Source organism: Rhinatrema bivittatum, chromosome 11 (assembly GCF_901001135.1).
Source record: "Rhinatrema bivittatum chromosome 11, aRhiBiv1.1, whole genome shotgun sequence".
NCBI lineage: Eukaryota > Metazoa > Chordata > Amphibia > Gymnophiona > Rhinatrematidae > Rhinatrema > Rhinatrema bivittatum.
The window spans coordinates 46,826,801-46,842,334 of record NC_042625.1 but is presented as its reverse complement, the minus strand read 5'-3'; the positions used below and the strand labels follow the sequence as shown (position 1 = coordinate 46,842,334).

General features: G+C 43.3%; 1 protein-coding gene across 3 annotated transcripts in view; it reads left to right on the top strand.

Annotated features, from left to right (window-relative positions):
* Window positions 1-15,534, top strand: part of TANGO2 (transport and golgi organization 2 homolog) — a 116,473-nt gene that overhangs the window by 64,638 nt on the left and 36,301 nt on the right. For all 3 annotated transcript variants that reach the window (XM_029571282.1, XM_029571283.1, XM_029571284.1), the window contains one exon: window positions 9,249-9,319. In XM_029571282.1, the coding sequence (XP_029427142.1) occupies window positions 9,249-9,319 (71 nt within the window). The remainder of the gene's footprint in view (window positions 1-9,248; window positions 9,320-15,534) is intronic.

Sequence of the window (15,534 nt, the reverse complement as noted above, 5' to 3'; positions counted from 1 at the left end):
CATGTGCGAGCAGTGTGTCTTATTGGACAATGCAACGAGGGTGGCTTATATCAATTGTCAGGGGAGAAGAAAGAATTGAATGGTCGCTCAGGAACTGTTTTGCTGGGTGGAGCAATACCTTTTGGTTCTGGTGGCATCTGACATAGCAGGAATGGATAGCATTCATGAGGACTTTTATTCTGCAGAGGCTAGACCCTGGTGAGTGGGAGCTGGCAGAGGAAGTGATGCTTCTCATTCAGGCCAGATGGGGCATTATCCACATGGATTTAATGGCATCAAGGCACCCTGCTTTTTCAGTTGCAGGAACATAAGAACATGCCATACTGGGTCAGACCAAGGGTCCATCAAGCCCAGCATCCTGTTTCCAACAGTGGCCAATCCAGGCCATAAGAACCTGGCAAGTACCCAAAAACTAAGTCTATTCCATGTTACCGTTGCTAGTAATAGTGGAGGGAGTACAGAGCAGAAGGAATTGACGTTCTGGTTCTACCGTGGCCATTGGAGATCCTTTTGTATGTTTTCCTCCTTGGCTATTGGTGGGGAGAGCGTTACGGTGACTAGAAAAACACTTGGGTCAAGTAATTCTCATTGCTCCAGAATGGCTGCATCGACTGTGGTTCGCAGATCTGATAAAATTGGTGATGGACAGACCGGTAAGGTTCACTTATCTTGAGAGGTTGCTTCGTCGGAGTCTAATTTTGGGGTTCAGGCAGATCGCTTTTGTTTCGCAGCCTGGCTTTTAAAATGCATCTGTTAAGGGATGTTCCAAGGAAGTCATTGCCACCTTACTACAAGCTAGGCAGCCTTCCACATTCCTGGCCTATATTAGGATGTGGAGAGTATTTGAAGCATGGTGTCTTGAGCAGGGTTTATAACCTGCTCAGGCATTTTTGCAAAGGGGTCTGGTAAAGGGGTTGGCCTATAATGCCCTTCAAGTGCAGGTGGCATTAGGCTATCTCTGGGATAAGATGCAGGCTTCCTATTTATATGGGATTAATTTTCTTTTGGGGGAGGGGAGGGGGCAGGGCCCAAGCATTTACGTCCTGTGAAAAAGTTGACCATCGTGGAATTTTAATTTGGTGCTGCGGGTGCTTTGTCAAGTGCCATTCATGCCCTGAATGGCTGTAAAGGATTTAACCTTGAAGGTTATCTTTTTGGTGGCGACTTGTTCAGCCAGAAGGATTTCAGAACTTCAGGCATTGTTTAGAGATCCTTTTCTACAGATTTTGGAGGTGTCATTGTGCATGGTGCCTTCCTTTTTACCAAAGGTTGGGTCATCTCAGTCAAACAGCGGAGCTCCCCACGTTTCCAAACTTGGAGTTGTCTACACGTGAAAACTTCATTTGATGTGCGGACTTGTTGAGGTATCTCAAGTTTACTAACAGTTTTCAGAGTTGGGATCAGCTCTGTGCTTTTGGAATGGGCCAAAGAAGGGGAATAAGACTTCCAAGGCTAATTGTTCACAATGTCTGAAAGAAATCAGCATATATTTGCTGGGGTCGGCTAATACCTGAGGGTCTGAGAGCTCACTCAGCTCAGCATAGGCAACCTCATAGGAGAGTGTCAGTTTTTCTGCAGGAGATCTGTCAGGCAGCCACTTGGACATTGCTACCCACGTACCAGTTGGATGACCAAGTTCCGGAATCAACTGGGTTTGGTGAGTATACTGCGAGAGAGACTGTCATGTTCCCGCCCAGTTTAAGGGTGCTTGGGTACATCCCAGGGGACTGGACTGATCTGAGGTATGACAATAAAGAAAATTGGTTCTTGCCTGCTAATTTTCATTCCTGGAACACCCCAGATCAGTCCAGAGCCCCACCTGTTCTGGAAAGCCCACTCTTGTTTTCAGTATGTAAATAGTGCAGAGTTGGTTGCTGGTTGGAAGATTAAAGTTCAGTCATTCGTGTTAGGTGGAAGAGCCCCAGTATAGAGGGCTCCAACTTCCTCCTGCTCAGTTGAAGAGAGGGGTTGACAGTTAATCTCATTTTGACCTGGGTACATGTCAGTTCTGAGGGATTGCAGGTGGTACACTAGGTTAAGTAGCAGTTTCAGTAAAGCTTTTCTTCTATCTCCATCTGCTGGCAGGGAGGCAAAACCCAGGCATCTGGACTGATCTGTGGTATTCCAGGAACAAAACTAGCAGGTAAGAACCAATTTTCCTTTCTGCAGCATTCCCCTGTCCCAGCCAGCCCGGAGAGTCAAAGATCTGACTCGGGAAGTAAATCCAAGTTTTCTGTACGGCAGCATACTGCACAATCACCAGGCTGGCCTAGCTTCTTATTGTTTTTAATTACCTTCTGAAGTCCATGCATTTATCTGCAATATCTCTGAGATGTGGGCAGTGCCAGATTCTGCTGAACTACAGAGAAGTATTCCCCCCCCCCCCCCCCCCCAGCAGTTTATGTAGGGCTCTGCTAGTGGACCTGCCAAGGCAGGAGGAGGTTCACAAAGTTGAAGTCTTTCACCTTTAAGTATGAAATGGAAATGGTGATTCTTATTTTTCTCCCTCATTGATTCTTGAATGCAGAATTTTGTGCTGTAAATGTATAAAAGGGAAAGTAGACAGCTTGAAATGCCTTAGACTAGTTTTATAGTGTCTGAGAAAATAGACATCTTGTCTGCCATGTCATCAAAGAGCTGTGCTTTAAGGAAACAGATGCTGGACCGGTGCTGGTAGTAGCTATCCAGCAAGCTGCATTCTGCTCTTCCAGGCTCTGGCGATTGCAGTAACCCTTCACCTATGCACAAGGGTGAGGTGTGAAAGGGAAAAACGGAGAATTTAGACATTGTGCATGATGAAGTTGATAGGGAAACAGAGCTGTGACTTAAGACAATCTAAGAGGGATATTTGTATCTTGCCTTTTATATAGATTGGCATCTGGTTTGCATCACTTTCAGGGAAGGGCATAACTCATCCTGCTTAGGAATTCAAGGTTTTATTAAAAAGTGGAGAGGTGTCTTATCGTTTGCTAGTACAGAATTGTTGCTCTGTTGATTTTATTTAAGTAGCTCAAAGACAAGGTTTGGATAATGAAGAATGGGCCACTTCCATGGAAATGTCAGTTCTTTTGCCTTTTTTTTTTTGGATTGCATCAGTCAAATTGAGGGACAACAAATGAATGTTTGGGGTAATTCTTGAGGTTTCATGGCTTGAAGCTGGCAGACTGGCTGATAATTTATAGTTGAACGCCTTCCATCTCATTGTCTGCCTGGAAGATGTCTGGATTTGATAGGAGGTTAGAGATGCTTTGTCCCATAAGAACAAAAAATGTAAAGCGGATCATAGCTATTCATTTCTTCATTTTTAAATAAATGGCTATTAAAAAGTTATTAATTTCTTTGGCAATCCACATCTTTTATTAATATTTGAATGATATAAAACACGTCTTGTATTTTCTGCTAGATATTTCTTTTGTTTGATATTGTTTAGTTTTTGGTGGGATGGGATTGGGATGGGGCAGTTTGACTCAGCAGTTTCCTCTTCCTCCGTTTTGAGCTTTCAGCTCAGTGCCAAAAGCTTTCTTTTCAACCACTCAGGATATTTTGCAGGGGAGTCACTAGGCAAAATGCCACTTGGGGCAAGGTTCACATTCAGCACCCCACTTCCCTTTAAGGCTTGTGTGCACATAGACTGACTCAAAATGGTGGCATGGCATCCCCTCCCCCTGACTTGGTGCTCTGGGTGATTCCCTTCTTCCCACTCCCAGCCAGAGCCCTGACTTTTTATATCCCCTTCCCATTTACTTTACTCTAGTGATTGCATCAATAGTCATTGGCCATCCGGAATCCTGCAATCATGGTCCCTAAATCTGGCCACTAGGTGTCACTATTGCATGACTGACTCCCCCCCCCCCCCCCAAGACTATGAACTCAGCTTCTTCAGCATCCACAGCCACCACTGACCTGGGGATGATTCCTTTTCTTGTTTTGTGCAAGCTTCCCTCAGATCACACTGGCAATGCTTGAACCCCTCTTCTGAGGGCCCATTTCTGTTCAAGAGAATAGTCTGCATTCTTGTGGTGTCTCTTGACAGCTCTCGGCAGGGAGGTCAAGAGACACCACAAGAATGCAGACTATTCTCTTAGATGAGTTTTTTATGGATGGGATTTCTAGGAGGCCTTTGTTTTGTGATCTGAGGGTTCACGGTGGAATATGTGGTTTAAATGTTCCTGTCAGATCGTTGAACGGATAAATGTTGAATATGATAGTAAGTACTTTGTAGATTATTCTTGATTGTACAGGGAGCTAATGTAGAGTGCTCAGAATTGGGGTGATGTTGTATTTCCTAGTTCCAGACAATAGTCTAGCTGCAGCATTTTGCAGTAGTTGCAGAGATTTTAGGTGACTAGTCAGAAGTCCCAGAAGTAGGGAATTACTGTAATCAAGGTTTGATAATATAAGTGATTGTAATACTGTTCTGAAATCTGCTGTGTTTTAGTAGAGGTTTCACTCTGCTCAGGATTCGCAATTTGTAGAAACCTGATCAAATCAGATTTTCTAATGTGGGCTTTCATCGTTAAGTTTCAATCAATTTGAACTCCTAGATATCTCACTTGAGTTGCTGGGATTAACAGGCAATTTCCGAGATCTATACCTGTTGGAATAGATTTTGGTGGGTTTCTGCTCAGCCAAATTATCTGATTTTTTGCAGTTCATCAATAGTTTCATTTGTGCAAGTTTTTCTTTTATTATGACCATATATTCAGAGATAAGTGATACTGTTTTTTCAAATGATTTTGTTAGTGGGATATAGAATTGCAGAACAGCATATAGAAAGAATTTTATTCCTAGGTCTGTTAGTAATTTTCACAAGGGCAGCATGTATATAAAATAAGGTTGCAGAAAGCGCTGATCCTTACTGAAAGCGTGGTGAGCATTGGAATGTGTCAGATACATGATTGACATGACAAAGTAATCCTGTAAACACATCCTAAGTTTCTGCCAAAGGTGGTTTCTGCTTTCCGCTTGAACCAGTCCATCACATTACCCACCTTTGTCCATGAAGGCGAAAAACTTGTACACATGCTCAATTGTAAACGAGCCTTGGCTTATTATAAGCACCACACACAAGCATACCGAAAGACTCCTTGACTGTTAGTCTTCTACGGCCCAGACAGCGGTATCCAAATGAGCTCTAATTGGATAACTTGCATCCATAGCGCTCCTGAAGGAAATTGCCATTGGAGCCATGTGCAAAGCTGCCCCCTCCCCCCCCTCGTACATCTGTGCATACGTTTTTATTTCCCACTACTATCTGAAAACTCTAGCTTCTGTGGACAGTGCAGTGGGACATGTCGTTTTATGGCGCACACAGTTCAGGTAGTCTGTTCTCCACTGAGGGGTCTGGGTTGCAGAAAGAAAGACATTTGTCTATAGCAACCCTCAGCTATGGGGCTTCCCACAAATCATTGCTAATTGAGCCCTGCTTATCGACAGAAAAAAGCGAGTTTGCTTATCAAATTCGGTGTCTTCCATAGATAGGATGAATGAACTATGAGATGCCCGCCCTCCTCACTGGATAGCAGACTTTCTTCATCCTGCAGCTTTGGAACGGACTGAAGAGCTGAGATGACACCTGCATGGGAACTCCCGCGCATGCCCAGTAGAGCTGAAAGCTCTAAGGGCTTGGAGAAAGTTCCATCTAATGCCGCTAGAGGGAGTCACCCTCAGATCATGGCTAATTCATCAGACTATCTATGGAAAACACTGTTTTCGGTAAGCAAACTTGCTTTTACCAAATTGTTCAGCCATATGACACCCTTTACTTGTTGGAAATTTAAAGAATGCATTATAAGGGGGCATCATGATCATCTGCAGTATAATGAGGCTCTGACAAAAACACATTGGTATTCTCTGTACTCCACCAAGGTCTATGTCTTTTTGAACAAGTTTTAAGAAGTTCTGTTGCTGCCTTCAACCTGTAGTTGTATGCAAATATAAGGACAAGTTGGAATGATGTCTGTGTTAAGCTGGTGGTGGGTCCTTCATAAATACACTTGGTGCAGCAAATGAGTCTTTCTGAGATAAATGTGAGGAGTAACAAAGACTTCAGTGTTCAGTAAATGGAAGAAAAGGTTACCTCTTTTAATGCATGCTCCTATTAGCTCACTGAGACTTAGGGAAAAAAACACTTTTCTGGTCTCTTGGTGCTTTCCTGACAGCAAAACAAGCAGCTGCCTCATAGATAGGACTGAGGAAGAACACAGAGAAATAAAAGCAACCCAGAGAGCTAAGGACAAAAAGTAATGGCCTTTAAACCAGAACCAGAAGGAAACAATCACCCTTTAAAGTAACGGTTACTAAGGAGATTCTCTGTTACTGAATCAGGATTTTTCTTCTGTTGGGTGCTGCTGTTTATCGATCTCCAAACATTTTATATTCTGTCTTTTTCCAAAATGGCCTCAAAGCAGATTGCAATGAATAAGGATAGTCTAACAGGTGGACAACAATGCACAAGTGATAGCATATGTTCAGGAATAGTGTGTAGCTATCATAGAATCAGTTTCAGATAGTGTAGGTATTTTTTCCTCATTAATGAACAGTAAAGAGAGAGGACTGGTTAAACAACCATGCCTTTGCTTTTTTTCTGGAAAATGAGGTAGTACGGTTCAAGGTGAAGGGAAAGACTTATCTTGTTCCAGATTTTGGGTGCAAAGCAACTGAAAGCCTAAGCTTAACACTACAGTGCAGGCCAGTTTTGCAAAGGTTAGAGGTGGGAAGCAGAGAAGGGCCTCTTGGGAGGATAGGAGGTCTCTGGGGGGCATAGGGAGCAAGAAGACGGAAGAGGTACTCTGGGGCCTGCTTATTCCACAATTAAAGATGAAGGAAAAAGTGTTGAATATAATCCCCAGTGCAGCCATTGGTCTGTTGCTTTGGCCTTTACCAAGATTCTGGCCATAGTGTTTATCAAGAGTTAGAAGCATTTTGTACTGTTAGATTGCAGGGCCTTATTAGAGATCTGAAGTGGTACCATGGTGTAATCAATCTTGGAATTGCTATACTTGGGTATTCTGGCAGTCTATTTTGTCTACAAATGTCATGGGCTTTTGTTCTAAATATTGATTCTTAAACTGTAAGCATCTACTCATATTTGACTGCTGTAAAGTTAGTGCTTCATGAACAATGGATATCTGGGAATTGTGCTTATCCTCTAGTCTTTTACCAAATTATCCAAGTGTAATAGTATTGGTTTCCAAGCCTAATAGTTGGTATATAACAAGAAAACTATCTGCTGTTACAGATTATCCTTGGAATTAGGGAGGTATCTAGAGGAGGAGGAGATGAATTGAAGGAATCTGCACAGATGTTTCTCCTTTCTTTCCAGCTCCATTTTTTTCTCTCCTTTACTTTTATGTACAGTTCTTGCTCAGTATAAACAGATTTATCTCATGCATAGTCCGAGTCTTCGTTGTGGCTATCCTGAAAACATGACAGGCTGCGGAGGCCCCAGGACAGGTTTGGGAAGCCCTGCTTTAAGCACTGAACTCTGATGGTGACCCTGAAAATAGCTTCAGTGACACAGTCCGCATGTTTGCAATCCATCAGTACATGCTCTGTGCCAGTCTGGATGTTTATTGCTGAGTTTCTTTACATCTTAATTTTTGCTGGGATCTGTAATCCTCCCTCAGTCTGCCATCTCCTGGAAGAAATAAGAACTTTGTCTTTGTTTTTTTCTTTTTAATTTCCTTCTGTCATGCTGAGCATTTCAGTATGGGGGTTTTTGTCATGTTTTACACCTATATATATAGAATATAATCCTGTCATATATATGGAAATAGGTCTTGGTGGCAGATGTTTTTCGAAGCTTGTGAACCATAAAGGAAAGCTTCTGCCAGTCTGTGATTTTGTATTTGTGAGTAGAGGAAGGGCCTGTTTCCATTGCAAATATCAGTGGATTCCCTGGAGTGAAATGCAGCACATTACATCACCTGGGAATGGAGTCCAAACCAATAAACACCTTTTTGTGACAGCCCAGCAGTATTTTTTTGTAATAGCTTTCATAGTCTGCTTATGTTAGATACAGCATTATAAGCTGATAACATATTATTTTGACATGTATATTGTATTAAGTGAAGAATGTTGAACGGGAGCCATCTAATGGCCTCACGCATTTTCTGTTAATTTTTTTCCTTCCTGCCCCATTTGTTTTGGTTTTTTTTCAATAATTTGAACCAGTGGGATGGATGCCCCAACTTCGTCACTTGGGCTTGGACTCTTATTTGGCATACTGCCAGAAAATGCCGGACTCTGCCTCAGGTTGTCAGCTGACAGAATGATCCAGTTCTGCTTTTCACCCTGTTGTATCTATGGACCTGTAGTTCCAATTTCCTTCTAGGAAAGGCAGCACTGAGGGCCCCATGCATGCAGTATAGAAAAACAGAACTGCATTGGCCTGACAAGGATGACCTGGGTCAGGATGTAACCCTGCACCTTTTAACTGGAGCCTGAAGTATATTCAAACGCATCTCAGCCATAGGCTAAAAGGACAGTGTTCATAATTGTTGGGGGGTAGTGCTGATCCAAAATATCTGATTTTTTTTTTTTTTAATTTCTGAAAGCATCTATTAAGAATTAAAATTTGCTTCTCTTAAGATGTATTACAGAAAGTGTATGATTAGTTTGAAATGGGAGTCCTGATTAGATAAGTTTTCCAGTAAGCATAAAATGTGATAAAGGAGGGGAAGAAATAGAAGGAGAAACTGAAAAGCAAAACTTTGGTTCTTTAATTTTCTGCTTTCCTTGGGCCGCCTGCTTAGATTAGACAACGGATGGAAAATGTTCTACACAGGGGCAGATTCAAAACTTTTCATTGCTTTAGGTAGAGTTTTGCCTAGCAGAATAGACCCTACCAAAAAACAGGTTAAGCTTTACATGAGTATACTGAAAGAAAGGCTTTGAATTGGATAGTGTGGCCCTTAGTTCAGAGGTTTTTTTTTCATGCGCACAAAATAGAAATAATACGTTAGCAAGTGCTACATGCCCTGTGAACAAAAGACAAACATCACAAATTGAAGTTTAAAACAAAGGTCTTTGGTGTGAATGATGCACAATATGATTTTACCTTTTCTATGGTTCTCCTAGAATTTGCAGAAGAGCTTATCATATACTTTGCTTGTTTGGAATGCATTTTGCTGTGCCAGCAGAGCAAGTGTCCAGAATCTGTGCGCCTTGGATATTATCTCTTGGTATATTCAATAAGGATATAAGTTTTTTTTTTGCATTGCTGGGAGATGTCTTTTTCTTTTTAGCACCACCATGGGCGATGTTATGTACTATTATGGATCCAAAGGAGAACCGGAACCAGTCCCCCTAAAAGCTGGTGGGTTATTTCATAAGTGTTTTGTGACCTTTAATTACTTTTACTATTTAAAAATTTGCTAGGAAGGACTCCTTATAGAAATGAAAAACAATTTAGGTTAGGATGACTATATATTTTAAAGCCATGTAACTTTTAGTGATTTTTTTCTCTTAAAATCTCTCTACTTATGAAAGTCACTGTTAATCTTTTTCCACACTGTCTTCATCTGGATTTATTATGCAGTAACGTGAGTACATAGAGCAGTAAACTTAGCAGATATAAACTGGAATTCAGAGTTAACGCATGCAGGCAAATCAGAGGAAACTCCAGGGTGCTCTTATTTCCTTTAAATTAATATCAGATTTATGTCTGCTTTAGGAACATTTATCTCTAGAGGGCAACTTCAAAATGAGACCACGTTGGTTTTGGTACCTGGGTGCCTGTTCTGTGACTGCCAGATCAAATATCTTGGCTTATAATGCCAAAGCTCCAGCTAGAGAAGAAAAATGTTTTAACTACTTGAAAAATAACATATACTGCTAATGAATGAAGAAATATTTTCATCTATACAACTGCATTGTAACTTTTACTTCTGTGAGACCATTAGCTGTTGGGTTGGTGGTTACATGAGACTGGCACCATTTTATCCTGTGCACTTTTTGATTTTGAGTATAGTATTCGGCCTATTTTTATTTTTACTTTCAGATATTCAATTCACAGGAATAACCTACTGAAAAACACAGGATGATGAGCAGAATGTAGTATAGCAAATATATTGATCAACCAGATAGGATGATAGGAAACTACAATAAAGTATTGCCTAAGAGACCCTGAAATACCTGGGGGGAGGAAAAAATTATAGGAGAAAAAAAGAAAAACTTTAAAGAAATGGTAAAAGGCTGAAACCTAGGCTAAACATTTTGTCAATAGTACCCAAGAGATGAGGCTCATGAAATAGTTCATATTAAAGGTAGACTAGAAGAGCTAGAAACCTGGTAATTCAGTCTTTGGGAACTGGGTCCTGTGCGCACATTAGAAAGCTCTTGAGGGTTGGTTGACTTTGCCTTATTACTATTTTATATTTAAGCCTCTGACAATCAGGGCCATAGTGGCTACAATGGAAAATTAGGAGGTCTTGACCATTTTATCTATACAACTATCTGACCGTCTGAGCATCTTAGTGGTTTAAAGGCAAGATCTCAAATGCAAAGTATCAAAATATAAAATTTTTTAAGTATCTTGATTCTTCTGCACTCATAGACCAGTCCACGCTGGTAGGTAATGCACTCCTACCAGCAGATGGAGATGGAGACAACTGACTCGCTGACATCACTGACCTATAGCTCTGTCCCGACATCAGCCTCTATCTCCAGCAGATGGTGGATATTCCTGTCCCCTTGTGGGAATAGCTTGTTTTCAATGTATTTAAAAAAAAAAAAAAAAAAAGGGGGGGGGGGGGGGGCGCTCGGTGGTTAAGGCTTGTACCTCTTCCCCCACTGTAGCCACAGGTCCAATTGAGCTTCCAGTTAACAAAGGCAGAGCTCAAGTAAAAAGAGAACTTCTGTTCTCCTCGGGCTGTTCCCCCACTTACAACAGTAACCTTGCACTGCCAGTCAAAGTGAGGGGTGTGGCGGCACCAGAGCATTCTGCCAGTTGACAGGGAGTTGGGGGAGGGGGGGGTGAGTGATTTCCATGCTACTGGTCCTGTTGAGAAAAGAGCTATGTGGCAAGGTGGTAGGCCACAGATTTGTTTCCTGGACGATCGTGCATGTGATAAGGCTGCAGACTGGGAGAAATTTTGAATAAGCGCACAGGTACGCATGCTTGGCTGCTCGAACAAGTGCTAGCCTGCTTCTGCGTGAACGAATACGTGTTTGAGCGGTTGGCACACAGCCTTGAGTTATGCGCACACAAAGAGCCAGGCAGCAGTTTTTCTCTTCCAAGTTGTGACAGCTATTTTAAGGCATAAGAGCACTGAGATCCAAGCAGACTAAGGGGCCTCCTGGTTGTGTAGCTTACCATATAAAGGCAAGCCAGCCATGACGGTCATTTGGCCTATAATGGAGGTAATGCGCTGGAACAGCACTGCCTAGAGACTCAGGAGAATTAGTTGTTCTCTAGGGGCAGGGTGTTCCCAGGGGAAGAGCCATGGAGGGTGCTCTCATTGAGCCCATGGTCCCAGGGCTGGAATTTGTTTTGCAAACATTTTTAAAAGGATGCCCAAAGGGGGGGCCCCTTAGCCCATAAGGAAAGTAAACATTCTGGGCCTTCACCCTCAATGGCCAAGTCGCACAAATGCTGTAATGAGGAAGGGCTGCTGTTAGTGGGAGTAGAAGAGATTTACAGCCCGTCAGATGAACCGGGAATGCTGCAGAGTCCTCTTCTTAGAGGGTGAAATCACACCTGGTGTGGAACCACGCAGGGGCTTATTAGACCATTCACTTGGGCAACTTGGGAGTGGTGCTATGGGTGAACAGAAGTAGGACCCCCATCCTAGTTACTTGAAGGATGGTGTCAAATCTTCTTCTTTTCCACTCTTCGGAGCAGTGCAGGTGTTGACTGACACCTTTAATGCTTTGAATGTTAGTTTTAAAAGGGTGGTGATGCTTGCCAGCCCTGTAACCCTAGATTCAGAGATAGGGGAGTAACTTGCTTCCTGAAGGTTGATGCTCTGGTAAGCATTGTTACTAAGCAAACCCTCATTCCGATTGAAACTGGAACAGTACCGAAGGATGCGGAGAGTGAAACACTTGAGGCTATCTTTAAGAACACCTTGAGGCAATGGCAATCAATTTGCAAATTGCTGCTTGCTGTTATATGTGAACAAGCTAGCGTCTTTCACGAGTCTCAAGAAGTGGGGTGACAGCATGGCAGAGGTGAGCTGTGGCTTGGTGCATGAGGCCACTAGAGGACTAGCTTCGATAATTGCCGCAAGGTGAATGCTGTGGCTGCGGAACTGGTCAGATACAATTTTAAGACAAAGTTGTCAAAGTTCCATGTTAAGGATTCCAAGTTTTGGCGTTTACTTGATAACAGGAGATTGGCTCTGTGCTCTTAGTGCTCAAGGCCATTTCAGAAGTTCCTGTAGTTTAACTTTTACAGGAGATCAGCGGCTCAGAAGTCGCATCTTGTCAAAAGATCGCAGGTCTCTGGCCGAAGAAGTTGAATAAAGATGCTGGTTCCGGTACTGGAGCACCTCGAGCCTTGCACAACATTGCAGGGGGTCTATCTACAGGTTCCAGAATTAGAACGGCTATCTTGCTTGTATTGAAAGTGGACCCAGAGTCTGACAGACCAGCAAGTCTTGAATATAGAAACAGCTGGGCACTAGAATTTTTTTAATTCTCTCCATGCAACTCACTAGCAAAATGAGCAGTGGAGACCTCAGGGCAGTATTCCCAGTTCCCTATCTGCAGGAAGATATGGGGCGATATTCCATCTGTTTATGGTACCCAGGAAGGAAGGGGGCTCTTTTTTTATCCATTCTGGATCTGAAAGGAGTCAAGCATTTGCATGTGACTCACTTTGGAATGGAAACTTTGCGCCATCATCTTGGCAGTACAGAGGGGGAGAGGTTTCACGTCTCTCAGTCTGACAAAGACATAACTGTGCATCCCCGTGCAACAAGAACATCAGTGGTTCTTTGCTTTGCTGTTCTAGGACAGCGCACTCAGCTTCAAGCCTTGCCGTTTGGCCTGGTCATGTCACCTAGAACCCTCTCCAGGATCATGATGGTGATTGCGGTATTCCTCCTCAAGGAGTGTATACTGGTTTCTTCGTACCGGAATGGCTGTTTAGTTTGAGCCAAAAGTGCAGAGGAGAGTTAATAGGAGTCTTACAGATTGATTCACCTTTTGCAGGTGCTAGGCAGGATAATGAATCTAGCCAAGCATAGTTTGCAGCCAACACAGATCCTAGAATATCTGAGTGCAATTCAAGACAGCTTGGAGCAAGGTGTTTTTACCAGAGCCACATATTTGAAAGAGTAGTTTAGCATGTCAGTCTTTGAAACTGACCATTTGTCCAATGGTGTGGAGTGATTTGCAGGTCTTAGGAACCATCGAGGTAACATTGGATGTGGTACCCTGGGCGACGGCACATATGCATCTATTTCAGCTGGTTTTACTGTCACAGTGGAACCTGCAGGTACAGCAGTTTGCAGTGATGTTCTCCTTGCTGGAGGAGATGAACACAAAGTTATGGTGGCTGCAAAAGGAGCACCTCACGAGCAGGATACCCTTGGTCCCAGAATGTTTGGTGCTCATGACAGATGCGAGCCTCCAGGACTAGGAGGACTCCATGTTGGGAGTTAGTAGCATGAAGTCTGTGGACCATTATTTGGACTCTTGTTCAGTTCACTTAGCGGGTCTGTGGTTTGCAGAGAGGCTGGTGGGATGAGCAATATAGGTGGGGGTCAGACTGCCACAATTATAGCCTACATCAACCATCAGGGCAGGACCAGAGGTCACCAAGTGTCTGTGAAGATGGGCTCATGGAATGGGCGGACCAAAGTCTGCTGATGGTATTAGCCGCTCGCATTGCTGGTACAGATAATGGGAGAGAATTTTCTCTGCAGACATGCCTTAGATCCAGGAGAGTGGGAGCTGACGGATGAGGCTTTTCAGCTCATAGTTTCTTGGTGTGGTCAACCGTATATGAGTCTGATGGCGATTCACATCAATGCAAAAGATATAACTGTTCTGCAGTTGCAGAAAGGACATGTGGATGTTGGGACTTGACTCTCTCGTTCAGCAATGGTGTGGGGCAAGATGCTATGTGTTCCCTTCCTCTTCGGTGTTCAGCAGGATGCTGCAGAGGATTGAGTCATCCCAACCTCGTGCTTCTGGTGGCCTCGGATTGGCCAAGGAGACCTTGGACTCTGCAACTCCACCGATTGTGGGTAGGCAGCTCCTGAGGCTGGCAGTCAAACCGGATCATCTACAGCATGAGAATCTGGATTAATTCAGTCTTAATTGGACCTTGCGAGGGCTCAATTGTGGAGATGTGGCTATTCACTACTAAATTGGAGAACACACTGCTCCGACCAAGGAAATGTTCTGCATTTCTGGCTTTTATATAAGGATTGAAGAGTGTGTGAATATTGGTGTGGGGTGAGTGGTGGTCACCCTTTCAAAGTGGAGATGCTGTTGATTTTGAATTCCTGCAGGAAGAATTGGTTGAGGCTGGCTCTAAACACCTTGACAGTTTAGGTGGCAGACCAGGTATGTTTTGGAGGCTGTATTATTGATAGACCTTGGTCCTTCCTTGTCTCCCAGTACCACCCTGGGACCTTAACTTGGTGCTGAGGTTTTTGCAGGTTTCACTTTGTGGTCTGTTATTTTCTTGTGGCTATTTACCATGGGGACAGTTGCCCTAGTTGCTCTGTTTGGCTAGGTGTATTCCGAACTGCAAGCTTTCTTGTGCCACATGCCTTTCTTTGTTTTTGCCAGAAGTGGTCTGAGTGGCATTTGAATCTGTCGGATTCCCTGCCAGAACAGCAGCAGGGACAGAGATGAGTGGGAATACTGAGTACTAGGTACCTTGGGTGTGAGGAGACATCTATTATGGTATCTGGATATCACATATTCTTTATGGAAGACTGATAGCATGTTTGCTCCCCATGGGATAGGGGAACAAGGAGAGCAGGCATCAAAGGCGACATTGACCTATCACAATGGCCTAAGTAGTTGTGGGAGTGCCATGGGTGGAGATCCCATTGGTGTCTCATTCAGAGGCTGCTGGCCAATATCGTAATCCTTCTTACCTGCTTTCGGCAAGCTTTTACAGTCATGCAGCAACGCTTGAGAGGATGCATTCCTCATGAGGTGGTGACGATGGGGGCACAGGCTGCCCCCACCCAATTAGGGAGTAGATTTGGTACATCCCACTGGTGTGGATTGGCCTGCCTGAGTGCAGAGGAAGATTAAATTATTTCTTAGCTGATAATTTTCATTCCTCTAAGGAAGGCAGGCCAATCTACAATCCCGCCCTGAGATGCCTACTGGTGGTCTTTTCAGTTCTTTGTTACAGGGATGTTACAGAGTGTTCATTGACCAAATCACTTGGAAGCCTGGTAGTAGAAAATGAGCCTGTAATGTTTTCTTATAGTTAATAGTTGTATTGAGTCTGGTACTTCCAAGTTGGGTGGAAATAAATGGTTCGTTGGCTGTTAAAAAACATTATAAATCATGGTTCAAGTCTGGTTATCCACAGTTGGCTTTTGTAGAGCTACTGGC